Below are 23,261 nucleotides of genomic sequence, written 5' to 3' on the forward strand. Positions count from 1 at the left end.
TGTGCTGCCAGGATGAATCCTCTCTGCTCCAAACTCTACCTCCGGTGTCTCTCCCTAAAGGGCATGTAAAGCATTTACACTCCTTTGTTCTGACATTTATGCACTGTGACAGTGGTCTGTGTGTCTGCATTCACTTATTCTCACATAATAAACTCCTTAATGAAATCCTGCCTTTGTGTCGTTCTGAATCTTGGAGCTGTGCAATTAGTCACACTTTTATTGCTCACAAGTTTATTGCTATTATCCAGTGAATGGTGTTTATGGTGACATTTATTTTATACAGTGAAATGGGCTGTGATTAGGCAGATTTCCACTACTTTATTTTAACAATGTATCCCATCTGAAATCTTTGTAAATATTCTCTGTAGTGAATACAGACAAAGTAAATGTATATTAACTAGTGGGGACAATTTATGTTTTTTTAAATACATTCCAATAACTGGCTTACTGTCCTTCACAGAGAAGAGTACTTATACTGCATGCAGTATAAGTATAAGCAAGTATTTAAGAATCAACACACATTTTTACATGTACACTTGCATGAAATACGGGAACAGAGTATTGTGATGAAGAGTATTTTCTGTACAAATAAACATGCAAATGTTTTTTTGTGTGCCTGCGTGGTAACATATTATCAGTGTTATCTGTTTAAACTCATGTAACCTTGACTTCTTGAATGGTAAGTTTTTCACTCTTTATCAGGTCTGTAGATAATAAGTATTAATTTGCTAGCATTCTTTGATGGCAAAACACTAGACCTTAACTATAACTCCTCTCGGGCATTTAAAAAATGTTAAATGTTACACATAGACAATACTAACTAAAGCTTTCTTGCTGAAAGTAACAAACCAGTATTACAGTCAATAAAATGCCAGATGAATAGAGAGCAGTCACCCATAGAAATACTTACACAATCACAAAGGATGGTTTCTAAAGTTCAAATAATGTGAATCCAGAGCTTAAAAATATTCTAGAAGAGGAAAAGGAATGACGAGGAAAGCATATCCAAGAATCCCAGAATACTCAAATTACTGTTTTCTACTACAAATTGTAAGTTGCTATGTTATAGTTTTAGTTAAGCACACTTCACACACCACACATATAAAGACTTCAGGAGTTCACAAACTCTTCCTATTAAAAATATGTAACAATGTGTATGTATGTGTGTGTGTGTGTGTGTGTGTGTGTGCCTGCCCACTATTGTAATGCTGTTTATGCCTGTCCTGCCTAGGAATGCATCACCTGACATTTTGAAAATGTCAAATGTTATAACAACCCCAAAATGCTTGACCTAAAGTCAAGAACACCTTTTTTGCATGTATAATTAAGTCATTCAGAAGTATCAAAAGTAAAAGATGAGCAGTCTTGCAAACTATGAGGAAATTTTGAAAACAACAAAACAGGTCAATCAGGTTTTTATTTTTGCATGGATAACTGTGAAACTGCCATACAGCTTGAAAAAAAGGATAATAAACTAAAAGATCTTTTGTTTGTGTGTAGTGTACCTGTGGCTACACACTTGTATGCTTTGGCCTGTGTGTCTGTCACAGAGTACAAGGGAAGCCTTACTTACAAATTGCAGAACTGAGACTTACCTTTATAAGTCTTAGTTGCAATCAAAAAAACAAAAAAACACAACAACAACAAAGCATTATCAGGCAAATCAACAGTGTCTTATACCAAAAACTTCAAATGATTCCTCAAATGCTTGATTAGGCCTTGCTGATTCAGAGACTTGTTCCAGTGAACAAAGCAAGACTGAGCTCGATCCATTTTAACTTGCAAGGAGAGCCGATCAGATCGGGGTCTTGCCGCTAAGAGCTCGTCACCTGATCCCAGACAACTCCAAACTCCGGCCCCCTCTCACAGTCCTTTTATTAACTCAGTGTTTACACAAACATCTTATTAATCATGCGACAGATAAAGCACTCACATGTGAACATGTGTTGTCTGTGTCTGCGACAGTGAACATGTGATGTGTGTGTGTGTGTGTGTGTGTGTGTGTGTGTGTGTGTGTGTGTGTGTGTGTGTGTGTGAATGTGTCTGTGAGCATGTGATGTGATCAGTGAAATGTGAGTGTGTGTCTATGTAGGAAACAGAGGTGAGCAATCATTGCTAAAGATCTAATCACCTTGCTAAAGATTTAATCATCTTGCACAATGACAACCATATTGATCCACAATTCTGTCATTTGTATCTTTACACACTTTACACAGTAAGCAACATATGGACCAATAAGTGAATAATATAAAATACATAGTCTTTAGTCTAACTTTTATAATATTGTAATGGCATATATTCAACAATTCAACAGTGGTAATGGTACCTGATATACAGGTAACTCCACCACTGCCACTCTTTTTAGTCCTGCTTGTAGTGTATAGGTCATAACCTTTATTTGGCTCATGCTGTTTTGGTCCTCATTTAACCAGGTTTCAGAAATTGCAGCAACAGAAAAAAATTCATACAGAGACTTCTGCTATTGAAATGGATTATGTCTGGCCAAAAATATTATTTTTAATTATTCTTCTGTAAAGCATCTACAATCATGGTTTATATTGCGATCAAAGTGATTTTCAGAATAAATATTTGCAGCATTGTTGTCTATGCTCAGTGTCTATGCTCTAAAGTTACAGAAAATGACACAAGAAAATAAACGCTGCGAATCTTGGCGTCTCTTTACTTTTTAAGAATAGTTTGGGTTTTTTTTTTTTTAGCTAAATAGATAAAGTGGAAACACCTGAGTAACAGGAAATAGCTGAAACTAATAAGGAGAGGTGGACAGGGGAAACGAATTTGCAAAAAGGCACAGACGACAGCTACCAAAATAAAAGAGGAGATCACTGTTTTACACAGAGGCAACACACAAAAGTGACTAATCAATGGAAACACTAACCAGAATACTAATGGAAATAAACATGTAAAGTAAAACAAAAACAAGTAAATAAACAAGTAAAAGTAAAAAGAATTACAAAAGATAAAGACAAAAAAAAAAAACAGTCAAGAGATTAAGGAACTAGAAAATAAAGTATAAACAACAAATAATAACAAAAGAACCAAACACAAAAACAAATAATAAACAATAATTAAGAGTCGAAAAAACTCTGGGTCCAAGATTGAGGACATGCCCCAGTAGGTGTGAAAATAATCACCTCTGCTCTTGTTTAAGAGGAGGTGGCAGAGTGAGCAGGGTCCTGTAAATTTTGTCTCTCTGAGACTTCACAGTCGGTTTCAGGAGCTGTAAAGTCCAAAACACATTGTTAGACCACTAATATTGAGGTGGATTTTATGTCTAGAAAATAATTACATCTCATACATTATATCAGAGATAAATAGAAGAAGAAAATAAGTTACAAGTAACTTACAAGATGTAGGAGGTTTTTCTGAAACAAAAAGGAAATAAATAGTCTTACTATTTATGTTCAATACCAGTCTTATTCTCCATACTAATATCACTCTAACATGAAAAGTGATACAAATCATGACAAACCATATCTTTCTTATGTGATATACAACTACAATTCCAAAAAAGTTGGAATACCATGTAAAATGTAAATAAAATCTGAAAATAATTATTTGAAAATCTCTTAAACCCATTTTTTACTGACAGTAGAACATTGAAAACCTATCAAATTTTTAAACTCTTTAATGGTTAATGGATAATTTTGCACTTTAATGGAAAAAAATACATTTGATGGCAAAAATATGTCTTAAAAATATTAAACAAAAGGTTGGAAAATAAGTGGAACTAAAAAGCTAGAGGAAAAGTTAAAAAAAAAAACCAGCTTGAGGAACATTTAGTTAATTAGAATAATTGGAGGGTTATTCTGGTGGGTGATGGGCTCCGCCAGGGCTGCCCTTTCTCACCGATTCTGTTTGTAATTTATAGGTGTAGCCAAGTAGCGGAAGGCTTTCACTTGAGTGGTCTCAGAATCTCATCTCTGCTTTTCGCGGATGATGTGGTTCCACTGGCTTCATCGGGTGATGGACTCCAGCTCGCTTTAGAACAACCGAGTGTGAAGCGGTGAGAATGAGAATCAGCACCTCCAAATCTGAAGCCACGGTGCTTAGCGGGAAAAGGGTGGAGTGCCCACTCCCAGTCAGGAATGAGTTCTTGCCCCAAGTGGAGGAGTTTAAGTATCTCGGGGTCTTGTTCACAAGTGGCGGAAGAAGGGAGCGGGAGACCAACAGACGGATTGGTGCAGCGGCTGGAGTGATGCGGACGCTGTACCGGTCTGTTGTGGTGAAGAGAGAGCTGAGTGTAAAAGCGAAGCTCTCAATGTACCGGTCGATCTACGTCCCTACCCTCACCTATGGTCACGAGCTGAGGGTAGTGACCGAAAGAACGAGATCGGGGATACAAGCGGCAGAAATGAGCTTCTTCCAATGGGTGGCTGGCCTCCCCCTTAGAGATAGGGTGAGAGGTTCCACCATCCAGGAGGGGCTCAGAGTAGAGCCGCTGCTCCTTCACATCAAAAGGAGCCAGTGGTTTGGGCATTTGACAAGGATGCCTCCTGGGCCCCAGGAGTAAGTCTTTCAGTAGCTCATCATCTATAGTACATGATATCATCAAAAGATTCAAAGAATCTGGAGAAATCTCGGTGCACAAGGGACAATGGCAAAAATCAGCATTGAATGTCTTCAGGCCCTCGGACACCACTGCATTAAAAACAGGCATGATTATCTCATGGAAATCACTGCATGGCCTAAGAAACACTTCAAGAAACATCATGCACAGATGCAGGTTACAGCTCTGTCATGCAAAGAAGTTGCCATGTAAACATGGTAATTGTGTGAACATGAACAAAGAAAAACACCTTCTTTGGGAGAAGCTAAATCAAACCAACTATAATGGACTGAGACAAAGTGAAAAACTATTTTTTTTGTAGACTAATTGAAATTTGAAATTCTTTTTTGAAAACATGGACGCTGTGTCCTCTAGAGTAAAGAGCAGAGTAACCAACTGTCCATGTTCACTCAGATCAATATGTCTGTATCTCTGATACCATGGAGGTACATTAGTGCCTATGGAACTGGCATCTTGCTCATCTGGAAAGGCATGATACCAATGTGACCATGAGTGATTGTCTGTCTGTGATTGAGTAAGTGACCTTCCCACAGTGTATCCTGTCTCCTGCCCAGTGTCACCTGGGATAAGTTCCAGCTTCCCCGTGACTATAAACTAAGTTGTTAGGCTGTTAAGAAAATGGATGGATGTTTGACTAGATAGATGGATGTAAAAAGAATGACTGAACCTTGCTTTGCTTCTAGCTCAGCGGTCCCGAACCCCCGGGTCATGGACCGGTATTCATCCATGACCCTCGTATTCGTTTGGTACCGGGCCGAGAGAGTTGAGGCTCGGGTGTGAAATTTATGGTTTTCAGGGTTTTATAGTTTTTTTATCGTTATTTTTTAAACATCGATTTTATTGTTAACTCTGTTTCCCTGGGTCTTTTCCTATATGTTATGAATAAATCTTCCTTTTTTTTGGTACTGGTACTGTTTTTTTTGGTTGTATTTAACCGCGACACCGTAAAGGCCAGTCTGTGAAAATATTGTCAGGCATAAACCGGTCTGTGGCCCACAAAAGGTTGGGGACTGCCGTTCTAGCTAACCCTTCAAGATTTTGTGTACTATTAAATTCAGCTTTAGTTCCATTATATAATATTGGACAGGGAGAAGTGCTGCCAAAGATGTAAGTCCCCATGAAAAATATATCACTTTGGGCCCCACAATGTCAAAACCACAAACCATGTCAACCCTAAAATTGCAATATGGTGCAGAATCAATATTCAGCTTATTCCACAGTTAGCTTGATGAGAGATGTGTAAGCCATCTTTTACATTTTAAAAATAGTTTTAATGACATAGATGACATTATTATTTTTTACATTTATATCTTACACCAAATACAAATATAACATACATTCAGTAAATTTACATTCTCATCTATAAAATGATGTCAAAGAAAACTTTACTGCTTAATCATTTTTATTTATAACATTGGCAAATATTACTTAAATAATCTTTCAGATTAAAATAAATTCCCACCGTGATAAAATAAAGGTATAAAATTAGATTTATTAAAATTATATCACAATGCGAAAAAAGTTTGTTTTTTAATTACTTATTTTTTCTCTTCTCTCATATACTTCTTCCTCATCATGTCTGTTGCCACTGTGACATTGTCTTTCAGTTCTCCCTCCAGTTCCGCACTTCTTGCTGACATAAATGCCACCTACATATGATCCTGGCTCTGTACAGTGCACTAATATACTTGATAGTATATCCTGAATAGCACTCAAAATAACATGACAAAAAGTGTCCAGCATCCAAAAAATAACATAGCTTATTTTTGCTTAATGTATGGATCATTATGTGGAATATAATAATAATTTATTATTATAAAAAAAAATTGTATGTAAAACAAAAATACATTTCCCAAGGGGCTCCCACAGTTAGATATGTTTCTGACATTAATAATATCAGATATCAATGGGGTCCTCTTCCCAGTCCGACGTAGTTTTATCCAGAAAGGCTCCCGGGCTGTCATCGCCGTGGACCGGCTCTACGTGGACGGACAGCACTACCGCGACCCTGGCACCACTCCATGGCTGTATTGACCGCACACCAGATAAGAATCTGCTACACTATTCTCTTCACTCACACTCTCTTGTATTAACTTTTGCTTAACTATGTAATTTCAGTTTGCTAATTTAGTATAACGTCACCGTCACTCTCCGCCAATGCTTTAATTGGAATGTTTCCGTTTTTATTTCTTTTTCCCTCTCTCTCTCTTGTCGCGCACCTTGCTCTTTGGTTTATTTGCGTCTCTTTTCTATCACTATGTCGATCACCTGTTTCCCTATCCATCCACAAGCGACACTGTCTATTTCCAAATGCTTACTCTGCACGATCACGCACACACATGCGTTTAAAGGCAACACATTTACAACAGCCACACAGCGCACACGGATATAGGACACATGCACACATTTGCTCATATTAGTTATTATGCACACACATAGTCAGACCTATGGAGCTTCTTGCCACGCACTTTCTTCTCTTTACTTACAAAAAAAAAAAAGAAAAAAAAATGATGTGTTTCCAATTTCCTCACCCGTCTAAGCGAGACACACAGTGTACATCATTAGCCACAGACACACAACTATGGGCATGCTAAGATTTGTCACATGGAATGTGCATGGAGCTGGCTCTAGGGAAAAAAGGTTAAAAATACTTAACCAACTTAAAAAATTACAGGCAGACATTGTTTTATTACAAGAGACTCACATGCCTGTCACAGGTTTGAATAAACTTAAAACACCTGAGTTTCCTAATGTGTTCTCAGCCTGTTATAATTCTAGACAAAGAGGAGTAGCAATTCTAATACATAAAAATATTAATTTCACAGTACTCGATACAGTTATAGATCCAGAGGGCAGATTCCTAATCGTCAAACTATCTATACTTAACCAAAAGCTAGGTATTGTAAGTATATATGGTCCAAATGTTGATGACCCCTCATTCTTCCACGGTTTTTTTAGTACACTCTCCGAACACCTAGACTGCACAATTGTTCTGGGGGGAGACCTCAACCTGGGACTAAATGAAGAAATGGATAGGCTCAATACAGCAGGAACTCAGCGTAACTGGCAGTCCACAAATATAATCAAACAGTATATGAGCGACTTTGGTCTTTGCGATGCATGGCGCTCCCTTCACCCAAACAGTAAGGAATATTCTTTCTTCTCACATGTCCATCACTCCTACTCTCGTCTGGATTATTTTCTGGTCAGCAGCTCACTGCTGAGTAACATTACAGACACTGAGATTCATCCTATAGCTGTCAGCAATCATGCTCCTGTATCTTTAACACTAATACAGATGAATAATACTACACCAAGAAAAAACTGGAGATTTAATACATCACTGCTCAAAGACGAAGAGTTTATCAAATACTTTAAAAAAGAATGGACTCTATATTTAGGCTTTAATGACATTCCTGGAACATCAGCATCTGTCCTCTGGGAAGCAGGGAAAGCCGTGATGAGAGGTAAAATAATCTCTTTCTCATCACATAAGAAAAAAGAAGAAAACAAAAAAATTCAGGAACTAGAGAAAAACATCAAATCCTTAGAAAAAGCCTATGTGTCACACCAAGATCAAGAAATATTAAACAACATACGCAAGACAAAACTAGAATTAAATGAAATTATTAATAAAAAGACTAAATTCTTAGTACAAAGACTTCGCCTGCAAAATTATGAACACGGTAACAAATCCGGACAATTTCTTGCTTACCAGTTAAAAATCAATAAAGAAAAAACAACTATATGTGCTGTTAAAGATTTATCTGGGAATACAATATATGATCCTAAAAAAATAAATAAAATTTTTAGGGATTTCTATGAAACTTTATATACACCACAAATAAACCCATCTAAAAACGAAATTGATCAATTTCTCGACAACATAACTCTTCCAAAATTATTAGACACCCAAGCAATGGCACTGGATTCGCCACTGACGCCAGGTGAACTCCAGGAAGCTCTGATAAGTATGCCCAATAATAAGGCTCCAGGTCCAGACGGTTTTCCAACAGATTTTTACAAAGAATTCTGGACGATTCTGGCACCAGTTTTTCACAGGATGTTGCAGGAAATCAAAGAAAATGGTAGACTACCACCAAATATGAACTCTGCAAATATCAGTCTCTTACAAAAACCAGGCAAAGACCCTGTATTTCCTTCAAGCTATCGTCCAATATCCCTTATTAATGTAGACCTTAAAATAATCTGCAAAGCTCTCTCAAAGAGATTAGAGAAAATAACCCCCCTTTTAATTCATCCTGACCAAACTGGTTTTATAAAAGGTAGGCACTCATCAACAAATACACGTAGATTACTTAATTTAATAGACTACTCATGCAGTAAAAACACTGAAACCATAATATTTTCTTTAGATGCAGAAAAAGCATTTGACAGAGTTAACTGGAAATTTCTATTTGCAACTTTACATAAATTTGGTTTTGGACCCTCTTTCATAAACTGGTTAAAAATATTATATAAATCCCCAACAGCTTGTGTCAGAACAAATGACCAAACATCCTCCAGCTTCTCTCTTCTGAGGGGCACCAGACAGGGATGCCCACTCTCCCCTTCACTGTTTGCAATTTTTATTGAGCCATTAGCAGCAGCAATTAGGCAGGCTACAACAATTAAGGGCATAAAATGTAAGAATATAGAATATAAAATCAGCCTTTATGCAGATGATGTGTTACTTTTTCTCCAAAACTCACAAACCAATATCTCTGGGGTAATTGCATTGATAAATTCCTTCTCAAGTGTCTCAGATTATTCAATTAACTGGTCGAAATCAACAGTTCTTCCGATTAATTGCTCCTTCCATAATTCTTCTCCTTCCCCACTGCAATGTGGAAATATAAAATATTTAGGTATTAATGTCTCTCCTAAACTTTCAGAATTAACTAAATTAAACCACATCCCACTTTTAAAGACAGTAGAAGGCGACCTGGCTAGATGGAAATCTTTACCCATATCACTCATGGGAAGGGTCGCCGCTATAAAAATGATGGTCTTGCCAAAAATAAACTATTTATTTTCAATGATCCCAAATAAGCCATCACAAGATTGGTTCAGATCTCTAGACTCGTATATTTCTAAATTCCTTTGGAAAGATAAACCCCCACGTATCAGCTTAAAAACACGACAAAAGACCAAGGATAAAGGAGGATTAGATCTGCCTAACTTTAATCACTATTTTTTAGCCAACAGGCTTCAGTTCATCTCTAGATGGTTTAAACACACCCTCTTAGATGAACCTTGGATAGATGTAGAACAGGCACTATGTAATAACCTAGAAATTTCAGACCTACCATTTATCAGCTCAAACATCAAACGACATGAATGCTTTAAAAGCATCAATATTAGCTCTTCTCTGACAGCATGGTGGGAGTTTCTAAAAATGACAGAGTCTTCATTAATCCCATGCAAACGTACACCTATCTGGAACAACCCGGACATATTACAAAACAATAATATGATAAACTTTCCAGATTGGAGTTGCAAAGGAATTAAATACTTGGAACATATGTGGGAAGGAACAGACTTTATTTCGTTTGACAGACTAGTTATACAATATGGGATCAACAAGAAACGATTTTTGGAATATCAACAAATTAAATCCATAGTAAAAAAGAAATTTAATCCCAGTGAAGCTGAATTACAAACACCACCAAGTGTGGTACAATTTTTTAGTCTAAAACCCCCCAAATTATTGTCTAAAATATACAGAACACTTTCTAAAATAGATGAATCAATATCCCTTCCTATTGCAAAATGGGAAGCAGATTTATCAATCAACTTAGACCCAATCCTTTGGTCTCAGATATGCTTAAAAACCTTTCAATGGATCAGAAATCCCAGTTTGCAATTAATACAATACAAACTATTACACAGAGTGCACTATACTGGTCATAGGATGTTCAAGATGGGCTATACGCCTTCCAACAACTGCTCACACTGCACAGCAAATACACCGGACAATTTCATCCACGCTCTTTGGTTCTGTCCACCAGTTCAGAAATTTTGGCGTGAGATATGTCAAGACTTATCAAAGTGTCTGAAATGTAACATTCCAGCCTCCCCTTTAGTATGCTTGCTGGGTAACTTGGATGAGGTCACTGCAGAAATAAACACAGCCCACGTTGTTTTTACGGCCCTATGCATTGCCAAGAAGATGGTCCTCATTAACTGTAAAAATAAAAATAATCTTAATTCTAACCAATATAAAAACCATCTAATAGATCACATTAGTCTTGATACAACCTCTGCCATCACATTTGATCAATCCCTTTGGGCTCCTTTGATCAGCTTCATCACCTAGTGGGGGTGGGGAGTCATGGTTTGGTCCTGCCTTCGCTATTGTGGTTGATATGGGGGTAGGGACGGCCTTAGGGCATCTGGGGAGTCCCTAGGGACGTTTCCCTAGAGGGCCTAACCTGGGGGATGTGGCCATGACCTGGTTAGGAGCTCTGGGGCTCTTGGATGGTGTTTTCCTTGTGGCTGCGTACAGCGGAGATGGGGGAGGGTCTGTGCTGGCGGACGTTGGTTACTGGCCTGGTAGCCTGGCTGCCCCTGGGAGGGTCCGGGACGAACGTGGAGGCTTGGGGGTCTGGGGGTGCTCCGCCCCCCGGTCTGGGGTGCTGGCCGGGCCTTGGGGGCTTGGGTCCTGGCTGTTGTGTCGCCAGAGCAGTGGGCGGGTGGGTGCAGGGGGGCTCAGCCCCAGTGCAGGGGACCTCTGGTGCATCGGCCCAACTAGGGGGCTCTCTAACTGGTGGGGAGGTTGTTATATCTTTGCAGGTATCCTTTGCAGTATATCCTCACTACAGGAGCTTACTCTGCAGGTGGGGGGAGAGATATAGGAGAGGTGGAGAATGAACTCAACCTGGGTGTCTATTGTCTTGTGTAGTTTGGGAGATGATTGGATGATGGGGTGGGTGCAGTTTTCGCTGGGGTGGAGTCGGGTGGGCTGCCCCGGACTCTGTGGGGCTGGGCGGTGCTGCTGCTGCGGGCCCCGGTCCGGATGGGCCTGGGCCCCCTTGCCCTGGTGGGTTCCAGAGCGTGGGGGTGCCTACTGGGGTCAGCTCCCCCGCTGACCCCAGGGAGGGGCCGCTTGCCCCTCCCTTTTTTCCCTCCCCATCCTCAGCTGCCTCCCTATTCCCGCTCTACCACACCCACCCACACACGCAGGGCTTGGGGTGCAGGTATGTCACCAGGGTGCAGGGGAGGCACTCCCCCTCTGTCCCCTTCTGGCCGCCTGTGCCTCAATTTTATTCTGCAACCTAGACATCCACATTACTCACACTCTCACATAACACATACATATAGGGCCTTGGGGGTGGGCACGTTTTACAGCATCCAGAGGATGGTCGGTGTACTCCAACCCACCTCTGGCGCTGGTGCTCTACCCTCAATTTTAAATGCATTTAGACACTAAGGGTTTTCGGGAAGAGCCGTGCTGCTCTCTGAGAGGAAGCTAGTACCATGCTCTCCTGAGTTTTAAATGCACTTTAGAACAGCACACAGCAACACTACATATGAGCGGGCGTATGGAGGTTTGAGGTCTTCACTCACCCCGGTTCTGTTAGCCGTCAGGGCTGGGGGGCTGGGAGGAGGTGCTGGCCATCAGACTGGGGTCTGGGATGCGGGGCCTCCCTGCTACTGCAGATAAGGAGGTGGTCCGCTTGCCTCCACCCCAGAGAGAAGGGTTACATCTCCTGGGTCTAGGTGCGGCTTGCCCCTCTGAGGGCGGGGGTACCTGGACCTGGGATATAGAGTATGTTTGGGGAGTGCGACTGTCTGTGCAGTGTCTATTTGTGTCTGTCTACACGTTGGGTGAGTGCCGAGTATTTGGTTGTGCATATGGGGTGGGAATGCACGTCTGTGTCCGCGTGTGCCTGTTTGTCTGTGTCTATATGTCAGGTTGGGTCTTAGACTCAACCTCTCTGGGTACATCTCAGGCCCTCCAAAGTACGGAGGCCTATCTCCCCTCACCACACTCCCTGCCGGTGGCTGATGCCCTCAGACGTTGGTGTGTTGGTGGTCCTTGTCGTCTGGGGCTGGGCGCTCATGCATGTACCGGCTCACTCCTGGTGGCCGATTGGCGGGGCCAGGCGCCTGTGGCCTGGCTGGGCTCCTTCCGGGGGGTGGGATGCCCTCAGGCCTCTGGCCTCTGGGCCTGAAGCTCGGTCCTCTCTGGCACAGCTGGCTGCCGGCAGAGCCCGCGGGCACGCCACTGCGACCCCCTCTGGCCTCTGCTCCGTAGCTGCGGGGTGACCTCTCCTTTGGGGCTCTACTCAGCTCTTCCCAGGAGGATGGCACGGTTCCCCCCCTTTGGTGGTCCTCCTCGTGTCCTTGTACTCTGGGGCCTCTGGATATCTGGGGCCTGGATCTCCTCCATACCTGCTTCATGCCCTGGGGGACGGGGCTATGGCTCCCCACACTCCCTAGCAGATCGTTACATGGAGAAACCTTTGGAATACAAGCATGCTGATCCACACAGGTATGCACACAGGTGTACACACGGGTGTTCACAGACGCCGACTACACCTTTCTTGGCTGCTGCCTCAAAGCACATTGTGCGCTGTCTATCTTGCGTGCTGCACAATATCGTTTATTATTTAGTATCTACTGTTATCTACTGCTAGCTAGTTTATTGTGATGGTGCTGTTTTTTTTATTATGTTGCTCTTTGTTGTTTGCTTTCTCTTCTGTTTTTTTTCTCCATACAGGTGATCCAGGTGTTTTGTTTGTTTGGTTTTTTTTCTTTCTTCCCCCCCTTCTCCCCGTCTCTTCTCCCCTTTGGTTTTCTTTCTCTCCCTCTCTTTCTTTCATTCTTTCTCCCTGTCCTATCCCCCAGTCATGTCTGTCCCGTTTGTAGCAACCGAAAATAAAATAAATTCATAATTATAATAAAGGTCAATCAAATGGACCAATATGGCAAGGCCATGATGATCCACTTGGTAAAATAAATCCGCTTGGCATCTTTCTTGGCCTTAAGACAACAATTTTGATGGCTAAAGATCCAAACGGGACACAAAAAAAAAAAAAAAAAAAAAAAAAAAAAAAAAGATATCAATGGGGTTGGTTTGGTGTCAGGAGTATGGGTATGGGGAGATGGGAATGGACAGGTAAGCCTCAGCCTGAGGCTTAAACTATTTGGCCTGGCCGGAGGTAGGCAAAAGCAGGAATAAGTATTTTTGCATACATATGTATAAAGGGTCTCCCTGCACTGATCAAATATAGGCAGAAATATACTTTTTTGTTAGGAATGAAGTAAACTAAGTAATACTTAGGGAGTCAAGCAGTTTATTTCACATGCATTTGCCTATCAGTGGAGAAGAGAGTTGGGGAGCACCACAAACGCACGGAGTCACACCACGGAGTTCATGGGGAGCAAAGGACGAGCACCACTGGGAATTACACTTATTGTTGAATTGTTGGACTTACCTTTTGCACTGTAAATAAACGCACTGTTTTTGCCTTCTAAAGAGAACTGCGCCTGGGTCCTCTTTCCTTCTCACACACCCTGACAGAATAATCCCACCACCATGGATCCAGCAGATTCTGCTTCACGCCAGCTGTCTCTCCTAGCGGAGGAGACCAGCTGGGAGGAAAACGTACTGCGCGGAGCCTTCCTCAACAGTCTGAACGAGAACATTAAGCGTGAGTTGGCCACTAAAGAACTGCCTAAATCATTGTCTGCTTTGATCAATTTGTGCATTAGTTTAGATGACTATATGCGGGAGTTCAGCAAGAGGTCTGGGGATGGGCGGCGGCCCGTAGGGGGCGCAGGTGCGACAATGGAGTTTCCTTCTCTGATGTGGAAGGGCGGAGAAGAGGAGCCGCGCAGGGATGAAGAGGGGCCAGGTTTTCCTCCACTTATCAGGGGCGCAGACAAAGGACCGGTGAGTGCTTTCTGTGTGGAAAAAGAGGACATTGTGTTGACTCCTGCCCTGTCCGAGTAAAAGAGTTGGCCCGTCAGTGACTGTGGGGATACCGGCAGGCCGATATTTTTCCCCACCTTAGTTGCCCTGCTAAGATAATGTTTCATACCCTCACTCACTCCTGCTGTTCTCTCATTGACTCCGGTCAATGAGAGCTCAGAGCAAAATTTCCCAGATAAGGCATTGGCTCACAAGTTAGGCCTGCCATCAGTTCCCCTCCCTGAGGTTCTCAAGGCCTGGCTTTAAATGGCGGCCATCTTGCCTCCGTCACCCACTGCACACAGGAGATCACTCTCATCCTTCCAGGAAATCATTCGGAGAAGATCAGTTTATTACTGTTCATAGCCCCAAACACGCCTCTGGTCCTAGGGTTTCCCTGGCTCCAGCTTCACAACCCCCAAATCGACTGGGTCAAGACGTGTGTGACTGGCTGGAGCACTCGGTGTCTTGACCTGTGTCTGCACACAGCTGTCCCGGACAGCCCCAACACTGGCTCAGTTAAAAGCAAACCACCACCCAATTTAACCTTAGTTCCCACCGAACACCATGATCTTGGCCAGGTGTTCAGCAAAGATCAAGCTCTGTCTTTGCCTCCTCACCGTCCCTATGACTGCGGAATCGACCTGCTCCCAGGCGCCCCCTTGCCCACTAGCTGGCTTTTCAGCCTTTCTAAACCCGAGTGCGACACAATGGAGTGCTATGTAATGGACTCTCTGGCCGCAGGGATCACTCGCCCCTCATCCTCGCCTTTAGAGGCAGGATTCTTCATAGTGGAGAAGAAGAACAAAACCTTGCGCCCCTGTATTGACTTTCGGGGCTTAAACAAGATAACAGTGAAAAATAAATACCCACTCCCTTTACTCGCCTCAGCTTTCAAGCTGCTACAAGGAGCAACCATCTTCTCCAAATTGGATCTTTGGAACGCCTATCATCTGGTCCGCATTTGCAAAGGTGACGAGTGGAAAACGGCTTTCAAATTCCACCTCGGGCACTTTGAATACTTGGTGATGCCCTTCGGCCTGACAAACGTCCTTGCAGTTTTTCAGGCCCTAATAAATGATGTTCTGAGAGACTTTATTAATCATTTTGTGTTTGTGTATCTGGATGACATCTTGATTTTTCAGCACCACCCATTTATCGTGGAGGTGGACGCTTCCGACTCAGGGGTGGGGGCGGTCCTCTCCCAGCAGGTTGACGGCAAGTTACATCCTTGTGCTTTCAGTGCCGCCTTGAGGAATGGCGGCACTGGCTTGAGGGCAGTGAGCAACGTTTTGTGGTGTGGACAGACCATAAAAACCTGGTGTACCTCCAGAATGCCAAACGCCTCAACGCCCGGCAAGCCAGGTGGGCCTTGTTTTTCACAAGCTTCAACTTTTCCATAACCTACAGGCCCGGCTCTAGGAATACCAAACCCGACGCATTATCACGCCAATTCGCACCCGACACCGACGAGGACGAAAGGGAGAAGCCCATCTTGCCACCCACGTGTGTCTTGGGAGCCCTCACGTGGGAGATCGAGAAAGTAATCAGAGACACCCAGCAACTGTAACCTGACCCTGGCACCGGCCCGGAGGGGAAGTTGTATGTCCTGACAGCAGCGCGGAGTCAGGTTATTCACTGGGCACACACTGCCAGGTTTCCTTGTCACCCAGGTAAAAATCGCACAATTTCCTTCCTACAACGTTCATTTTGGTGGCCTTCTCTCCCTCTAGACGTCCAGGAGTATGTTGCGGCTTGTCCAGTGTGCGCTCAAGACAAGACCACCAACTCTCCTGCCCCAGGCCTCCTGCTACCGCTGCCCACCCCTAGACAGCCGTGGTCGCACATCGCCCTGGATTTTGTAACTGGCTTGCCTCCCTCTTCAGGTAACACCGCCATCCTAACCATTATTGACCGTTTTTCCAAGGCTGACCATTTCATTGCACTGCCCAAGCTCCCTTCCGCCCTGGAGACGGCCCAGTTACTCACGCAACACGTGTTCCGGCTCCACGGCATACCCTGGGACATAGTGTCTGACCGGGACCCTCAGTTCACCTCGCGAGTGTGGAAAGAGTTCTGCTCAGAGCTGGGGGCTCAGGTCAGCTTGTCCTCCGGGTTCCATCCACAATATAACAGACAGACTGAGAGGGCAAACCAGGAGATGGAAGCCATGCTGCGTTGCATTGCCTCGTCGAATCAGTCGACCTGGAGCGACCAACTGGCTTGGGTGGAATATGCCCACAACGCGAGCACCTCATCAGCGACCGGACTCTCACCCTTCGAGGCATCGCTGGGGTATTGACCCCCCCTCCTTTCGATCTCCGAGGGAGAGCTGGGGTCCCTTCTGTCCAGCACCACCTGAGACACTGTCGTCGGGTCTGGCGGGCCGCCCGAGCAGCACTCCTGAGAACTGCCGAACAGAACAAAGCACTCACGGATCACCGTCGTGCCCTCACCCCGGACTACTGAGTCGGCCAGCAGGTGTGGCTCTCCAGCAAACACATTCCCCTTTGGACGCAATCTTAGAAACTGGCTCCTCGGTCTGTGGGACCTTTTGTCATCCAGAAGGTCCTGAATCCTGTGACGGTCTGGCTGGCCCTGCCACCCGCTATGAAAGTACATAACGTCTTTCATGTTTCTCAGATTAGGCCCGTCCGGACTAGCCCGTTGTGGAGGAGCTGCAGTTCACAGTTTGGGTGGGAGAATCTGTCCACAGGACAACTGTGAGTTGTGTACTCCACAAATCTGGCCTATATGGAAGAGTGGCAAGAAGAAAACCACTGTTGACAGAAAGAAGTAAAAAGTCCTGTTTGCAGTTTTCCAGGAGCCATGTAGGGGACAAGAAAAGAGGTGGGAGAAGGTGCTCTGGTCAGATGAGGTTTTTTTGGAGTAAATGCAAAGCACTACGTGTGGTGGAAAAGTAACACTGCTCATCACCCTGAACATACCATCCCCACTTTGAAACATGGTGGTTGCAGCATCATGCTGTGGGGATACTTTTCTTCAGCTTAGACAGGGAAGCTGGTCAGAGTTGATGGGAAGATGGATGGAGCTAAATACAGGGCAATCCTGGAAGAAATCCTGTTGGAGGCTGCAAAGAACTTGAGACTGGGATGGAGATTCACCTTCCAGCAAGGCAATTATCCTAAACATACAGCAAGAGCTACAATAGTCCAGACCTAAATCCCACTGAGCATCTGTGGCAACACTTGAAAATCGCTCCCCATACAAAGTAGCTAAGCTTGAGCTATTTGCAATGAAGAATGGGCAAACATTTCAGTCTCTACATGTGCAAAGCTGGTAGAGACATGCCCCGAAAGACTTGCAGCTGTAATTGCAAGGTGGCTCCGCAAAGTACTGATGCAGGGGGGCTGAATACAACACGCCACTCTTTTCAGATTTTTATTTGCTTAAAATTTTGAAAACCATGTATCATTTTCGTACCACAGTTATGTGCTACTTTATGTTGGTCTATCACAGAAAATCTCAATTCACTAACTGGGCCGAGGTCCTCATTTTAGATTTCACAGCACTTTAGTAGGTAAAGGCGAATGGCTTAGACATGAATTGAACTGCGGTTTGGGGAAAGCCTCGAAGGGGACTGGCGGCGGCTCCCAGGCCTGGCAGATCCCAATGTACTAAATAGAAGTGAAAAAGTTAAAGAATTGAAAAGGGGAGGGTGGGGCACGTAAACGAGAATGAACAGCTTGGTGAACTGGGGGAACATATATAGATGAGAACCGGAAGAACCGTGTTTGGAGGCGTGGTCCCGCTCCTGAAATTCAGATATTTATATTATATTTCTATTTAGATATTTATTTAAATAAAAATTATTTAAGTTTGTAGTTTTAAGGTGACAAAATGTGTAAAAGTTCAAGGGGTATCAATACTTTTTCAAAGCACTGTACTGTCTGCTTTGTTCTGTGTCTCTTCTTTTTTGTAACCTAGACTTTTAATGGAGACATCCTAAAGTCTCTGTTTAATCAGCTCAGCGAGGATGGTTGGCACCTGGACCAAACGATATCTCGAAATAAGGAGTGGAAGGCAGTGGCTGACTGGATTTTTATCATTTTTTGCTAAAAACAAAACTAATGCAAATAAATACCCTGTAAAGCAAACATTCTTTTATAGTGATAGGTTAAGGTTAATAATATATATTTTTTAAACCCCAAAAGAGATTTTAATGTTGTACTAAATTTAGCTTCAGTTTAGCAGTATGAATAGGTGCTTCAGTTCAGCTCATTTGAGCCTCTTACCTTTCTTCTTTTTGTAAACAGTAAATCCAATGGCACCAATGACGATGAGAACAAGGAGAACAACAACTGCAACAACGATGGGAGTGGTATTCACTGTAGAGGACTTTTCTGGTCAGTATAAAATTTAAATAAACAAACAAAGACAACAGATGAAGCAGGTTAAAACTGAAATACATCTTTCCTGTTATCACATGTAGAGTATTGAACTTCTACAAATCATACTTATCATGGAATTGCAAATATAGTATAATCTATATAAGAGTGCTCTGTTGTGTGCATATATAAAAAAATTAACAGTGATGTTCAAAAGTCTTGTAAAAGTCCCTTGCAAAAGTCCCTTATGTCTTTATATTTTCCCAGTAAAATGGGAAATTGTTGCATGTATACATGGAAATGCAAAAACAGAGTCTGTGAATCCTAACATGGTTGAAAGTCAATATTTACTATGACAACGTTTAATTTTCAACACACACTGAACTCTCCAAAGCAAGCATTCTTGTAATTTTTTTTGGTGTGAAAAGGTTCAGGGAGTGGCGGCCATTTGCTTTGAACGGTTAGGGGTGAAAGGAGGAAGACAGGACAAAGACATCCTGTGAAAGAGAGTCAGACATTAATAATAACTAACGCCATAACCGCATTAACACAGCAAATCTCCATTAGCGAGTTGCCGCGGAGCGCCCAGTGTGCGGTGCCACACGGCATCAACGCGTTAGCGCGGTTAGCTCATTAATGCGTTGACACCGTGCAGCCCCCCCCTCCCGTCTGTGAGTCCTGCTTTTGGGTCCTATCCTGCCTGCCACACAGCACTTGCCATGACAAATATTCTTTGATTTAGTGTTATTCATGGGTTTGGTTCCCCTTATTCTTCTATATGTGTGTTATGTCCTTAGTTTCTATTCTTTAGGTTTCTGTTACTATACCTTCCTGTGTTCCATGTTTTCATATCTAGTCACCCCTGTCTCTGTGTTCTTGCATCTCCTGTGTCTCCCTAATCAGTCATGTCTCCATGTCTTAGTGTCCATGTTTCTGTTCCTGTCTCATATTTCTTGTTTTACTTTGACAGTCTCGTGTCCTATGTAGTGTTTTCAGTTTTGCTTCCTCCCAATCTCATTGTGTGTGAATACTCTCAATTGTGCTCTCCTCCGGTGTCTCATTCCCTTGTTATTACTCCGTGTTTAAATCCTTTGTCTTCCTCTGTTGCCAGATCATCTGCGTATCACCCGCTGCGATTCCATGTTCCAGGTCTCAGGTGCTCAGGTCTTTAGTTTATTTGTACTTGTTTTTCAGGTTCTTCCCAGTTTAGGTTTTGCTAGTTTAGTCATCGTCTCCTTTTGCTTTTGTTTGTATTTTGCTCAGCCGTAATAAAGGCTCACTTTCAGTAAGCTGGTCACCAGTGTCTGTATTTGGATCCTATCTCTCTCTGCTCCACACATCTGCCCCAGCAGATGTGACATTAAGACCACTTTTTAAAAAAATTACAAATCTTTCTCATTAGAAGAAAACTAGAGACATGAGTGGTGGTTCAAGACTCCTCATGGTCTATGGATTATTTTTTCCACCTGAAAAACATCCACAGGTCTATTCATTAACAGCTTTGGAACCATAACACCCTTCATCAGCTAAATGCAAAAGCCAGAGAGTGATATATTATAAATACAGCCATTCTTAATGATCCCTTTACCAGGCCAGAGTGAGACTTGAAAATTCCACACTTTTACTTTGGTCTTACTTCATAACAAGAGAATGAAATACAACAACATTGCCACCATGCTGTGTTTCTCACCTTCATCATTTTTCATTTTAGATTTGCCCCAGTTGGTACTGATCAGTGATTTCTTCAGTCCAATAACCACTTCCTCCTTGTTACCAGAGAGCTGAAAAACACAGTCATACCTCCTCCAGTCTTCAGGTGTGACTGATGAAACGTTGAAGTCAACATGGATTTGGAAGGTTCCATCTTGGTTCAGAAGCATATCTCTGTGGACCACACCTTCATGAATCTCCTCTCCATCTTTCCTCCAGAACATCATGGCTTTGTTGGGATAGAAACCTGTGGCATGGCAGCTGACTGGAGAGGAAGGAGCAGTCTGGAGGAGCGACACTGAGGGAAGAACTGAGGAGGACAATTACTGTAATTTTAGGTTGGGAAATATTTTTTTTAAATGTTTCTTTTTTATGTCTCTTTTGTCACATTTTTATTTGAAAACTATTAATACATCTTTAAATTGTATCTAAATTCTCACACATATAAAGAAAAAAATTGTGCAAAGCCTTATTCATTGCGATAAAGAATGTAACTGAATCGTGAGTGAAGCTGCCAGCCACTCGCGGGCCTGTGATAATGAGTAGAGGCCAGATTTTGTTGTAAAAGGTAAAAAAAAAAAAAAAGTACAAGAAATGTATTTTGACATGTGCTTTGATATGCAATTACCTATGAATGATAATGTTTACAGGCATTTTTGTTTTGTTTTGTTTTGTTTTTGACAATTATGAAGATATCTTCTTTAAAATGATTCTGGCAGTAATTTGATATCGGCTTCTTTCCCATAATCATATTTATTATGTTTTTATTTGCTTTTTAAAAGTTTTCCCACTTTTCCTACCCAGAGGAAACTCAAAATTTTACAATTCTGACATTTTCCTACTTCTTAACATATGTAAATTAAGAGTAATCTTGGATTATTTTGCAAAAATTGTTATTGAAAAGTTAATATTACAGCAAAGAAAACATATACTTTCTGCAAAGATGAATAAAAATGTAAACCTACCTTTTCTGTTCAGAAAACTTTTTGCATGTTTGAAACAGTTCTTTAAAATCCTAGGACAAGTCACAGTGTGAAACAACTTATACACCTCAGTTCTTGTTTTCAAATCTTGTTTGGCGAGTTCAGCCTCTGGGGTTAAGGCAATCCATGTTTCTGAGTCTTTGTCAAATGCAATGAAGTCTTCTCCATTGTATCCAAATGTAGTGAAACCATTCATTTTTTCTGTCTCATCATCCCATTCACAGCCTGAAATCTGCTGGATAACATGAACACCTGGGGGAGAGAGAAACAGAGACCCTTATTTCCAATTGAACCTATTTCTCAGAGTAGAAAAACACTTAATTACTTAATTTATCTGAACATTTTATAATGGTTGCTTTGAAATTTCAGCTTCATATATCAAATACTTTTCAACATATATATTTTTTTTTGACAAATGGTCCATCAACCAACTTTCAGTTTAAACATAAATATATCAAATACTATTACAGATAAAAACCTGGAATCTTTACTGATCTTTCTCATCATTAAATGAATCAGAATCTGTAATATGAGACAGATGCTTCAAAAAATGTCTGAGTATTGGCTAGTTAAAATATTTTTAAAAAGTCCAGCACTCATGTAAAGTCCCATATTTGAGCACATGCTGCGGGGCCCACTGGCTCAGGCTCTGGAACAGACAAACCAGGTTCAGACATAGCAGCCAGTCTCCGCTGAGGTCAGAAACTGTAACCGCATTAACTTGGTATCCTTGGGATTGGCAGGGTATCATCTCCTCCAACAAGAAGGGCTGCGCAATGCTCACAGCCATCTCCGGTTGCTGAGGCTGGAGCTGTGCAGGGCTGCCTCTTCAGATTGCTGGAGCTACGAAGAACATTCCGTACTGTGGGAACCCACAGCCCTCTCCTTTGATATTCTCTAGGGCTGATAGTGAGGCCTAGCTATTCTCATCCTTGGAATGGGTAAGGGTGCAGGGACTGGCTGGGTCTAGGTTACCCTTCCCATGGGATGGATGCCGGATTAGGTAAAGTCTCCAGTGAGGCCACAGTCTCAAAACAAGCAGGCTGGGGAGCAAAACAGTCTTTGTGCAGGGCCCCTGGTAAAGCAGCACAATACAAAGTCTCTGGAGAGGTTGGCTCATGAACTTGACAGTTTGATTCCGAGGGAGCCAAACTGGCAAAGCAAACAGTCTTTATAAGGAGCACAAATAGCCCCTTCATACTCTCAACCTAAGGAAGAAAAAAGTCAGTTCTTAAATTTACTGGCTCAAAAACACAGCAAAGGTTTATTATCTGCTGACTCAGAAACAGAACAAATGGGTTCTTTTTTTGCTGGCTCATTAATACAACTAGGTGTGGACAAAGCGTAAAAGAGTTAGTAGTTTATTTCATTGCTGCCTGTAATTTATTGCAGTTTACTTTTATTTGTTTAATTGTTTACTAAACGTTTGAGGTTTGAAAAGACTGCAATGGAGTTTGAAAACAAAATATGGGTGTGTGGTTGGAGGATGTGTTTGTGCGGGGGGGGGTTCTTGTAAAACAAAGGGGGGGCCTAGCAACCTTAGAAAAAAAACACACCGTCTTTGGACCATCCAACTCACAGGAAAATCACAGAAGCACTCAGCACCAGCAATGTTATGCCACTAATGGGGCTGTGATAGCCTGTTTGGCCACTGCACAAAAATGAGCTGCCCTCAGTCCTTTTGGTATAATGAGACCTATCAGTATTTGACT

General features: G+C 42.4%; 1 protein-coding gene and 1 long non-coding RNA gene across 2 annotated transcripts; both read right to left on the minus strand.

Annotated features, from left to right (window-relative positions):
- Positions 1-1,415: 1,415 nt before the first annotated feature.
- LOC146375227 (uncharacterized) lies at positions 1,416-18,868 on the minus strand. Its single transcript, XR_014802124.1, has 3 exons — positions 18,764-18,868; positions 3,366-3,383; positions 1,416-3,238 (listed from the first exon to the last, which is right to left on the minus strand). It is a non-coding gene; the product is annotated as an uncharacterized LOC146375227 (long non-coding RNA).
- A 690-nt stretch (positions 18,869-19,558) lies between these two features.
- Positions 19,559-22,339, minus strand: LOC146375228 (zinc-alpha-2-glycoprotein-like). The gene is made up of 3 exons (XM_084949257.1): positions 22,225-22,339; positions 21,532-21,801; positions 19,559-20,876 (listed from the first exon to the last, which is right to left on the minus strand). The coding sequence occupies exons 1-3, from the start codon at positions 22,337-22,339 to the stop codon at positions 20,494-20,496; spliced, it is 768 nt and encodes a 255-aa protein (XP_084805383.1). The 3' UTR covers positions 19,559-20,493.
- Positions 22,340-23,261: the final 922 nt, after the last annotated feature.

This window comes from Perissodus microlepis, chromosome 13 (genome assembly GCF_051167445.1).
Source record: "Perissodus microlepis isolate ML-2025 ecotype Zambia chromosome 13, ASM5116744v1, whole genome shotgun sequence".
Lineage (NCBI taxonomy): Eukaryota > Metazoa > Chordata > Actinopteri > Cichliformes > Cichlidae > Perissodus > Perissodus microlepis.

What these genes read in the sequence shown, in the direction of transcription:
- LOC146375228 (XM_084949257.1), bottom strand. Translation starts at nt 22,339, where the DNA reads ATGGCTGTGAGCATTGCGCAGCCCTTCTTGTTGGAGGAGATGATACCC. An exon ending in CAGCGGAGACTGGCTGCTAT is followed by an intron (nt 21,802 to 22,224) that starts GTCTGAACCTGG and finishes TCTCTCCCCCAG; the next exon opens with GTGTTCATGTTATCCAGCAG. An exon ending in AAGTTTTCTGAACAGAAAAG is followed by an intron (nt 20,877 to 21,531) that starts GTAGGTTTACAT and finishes TGTCCTCCTCAG; the next exon opens with TTCTTCCCTCAGTGTCGCTC.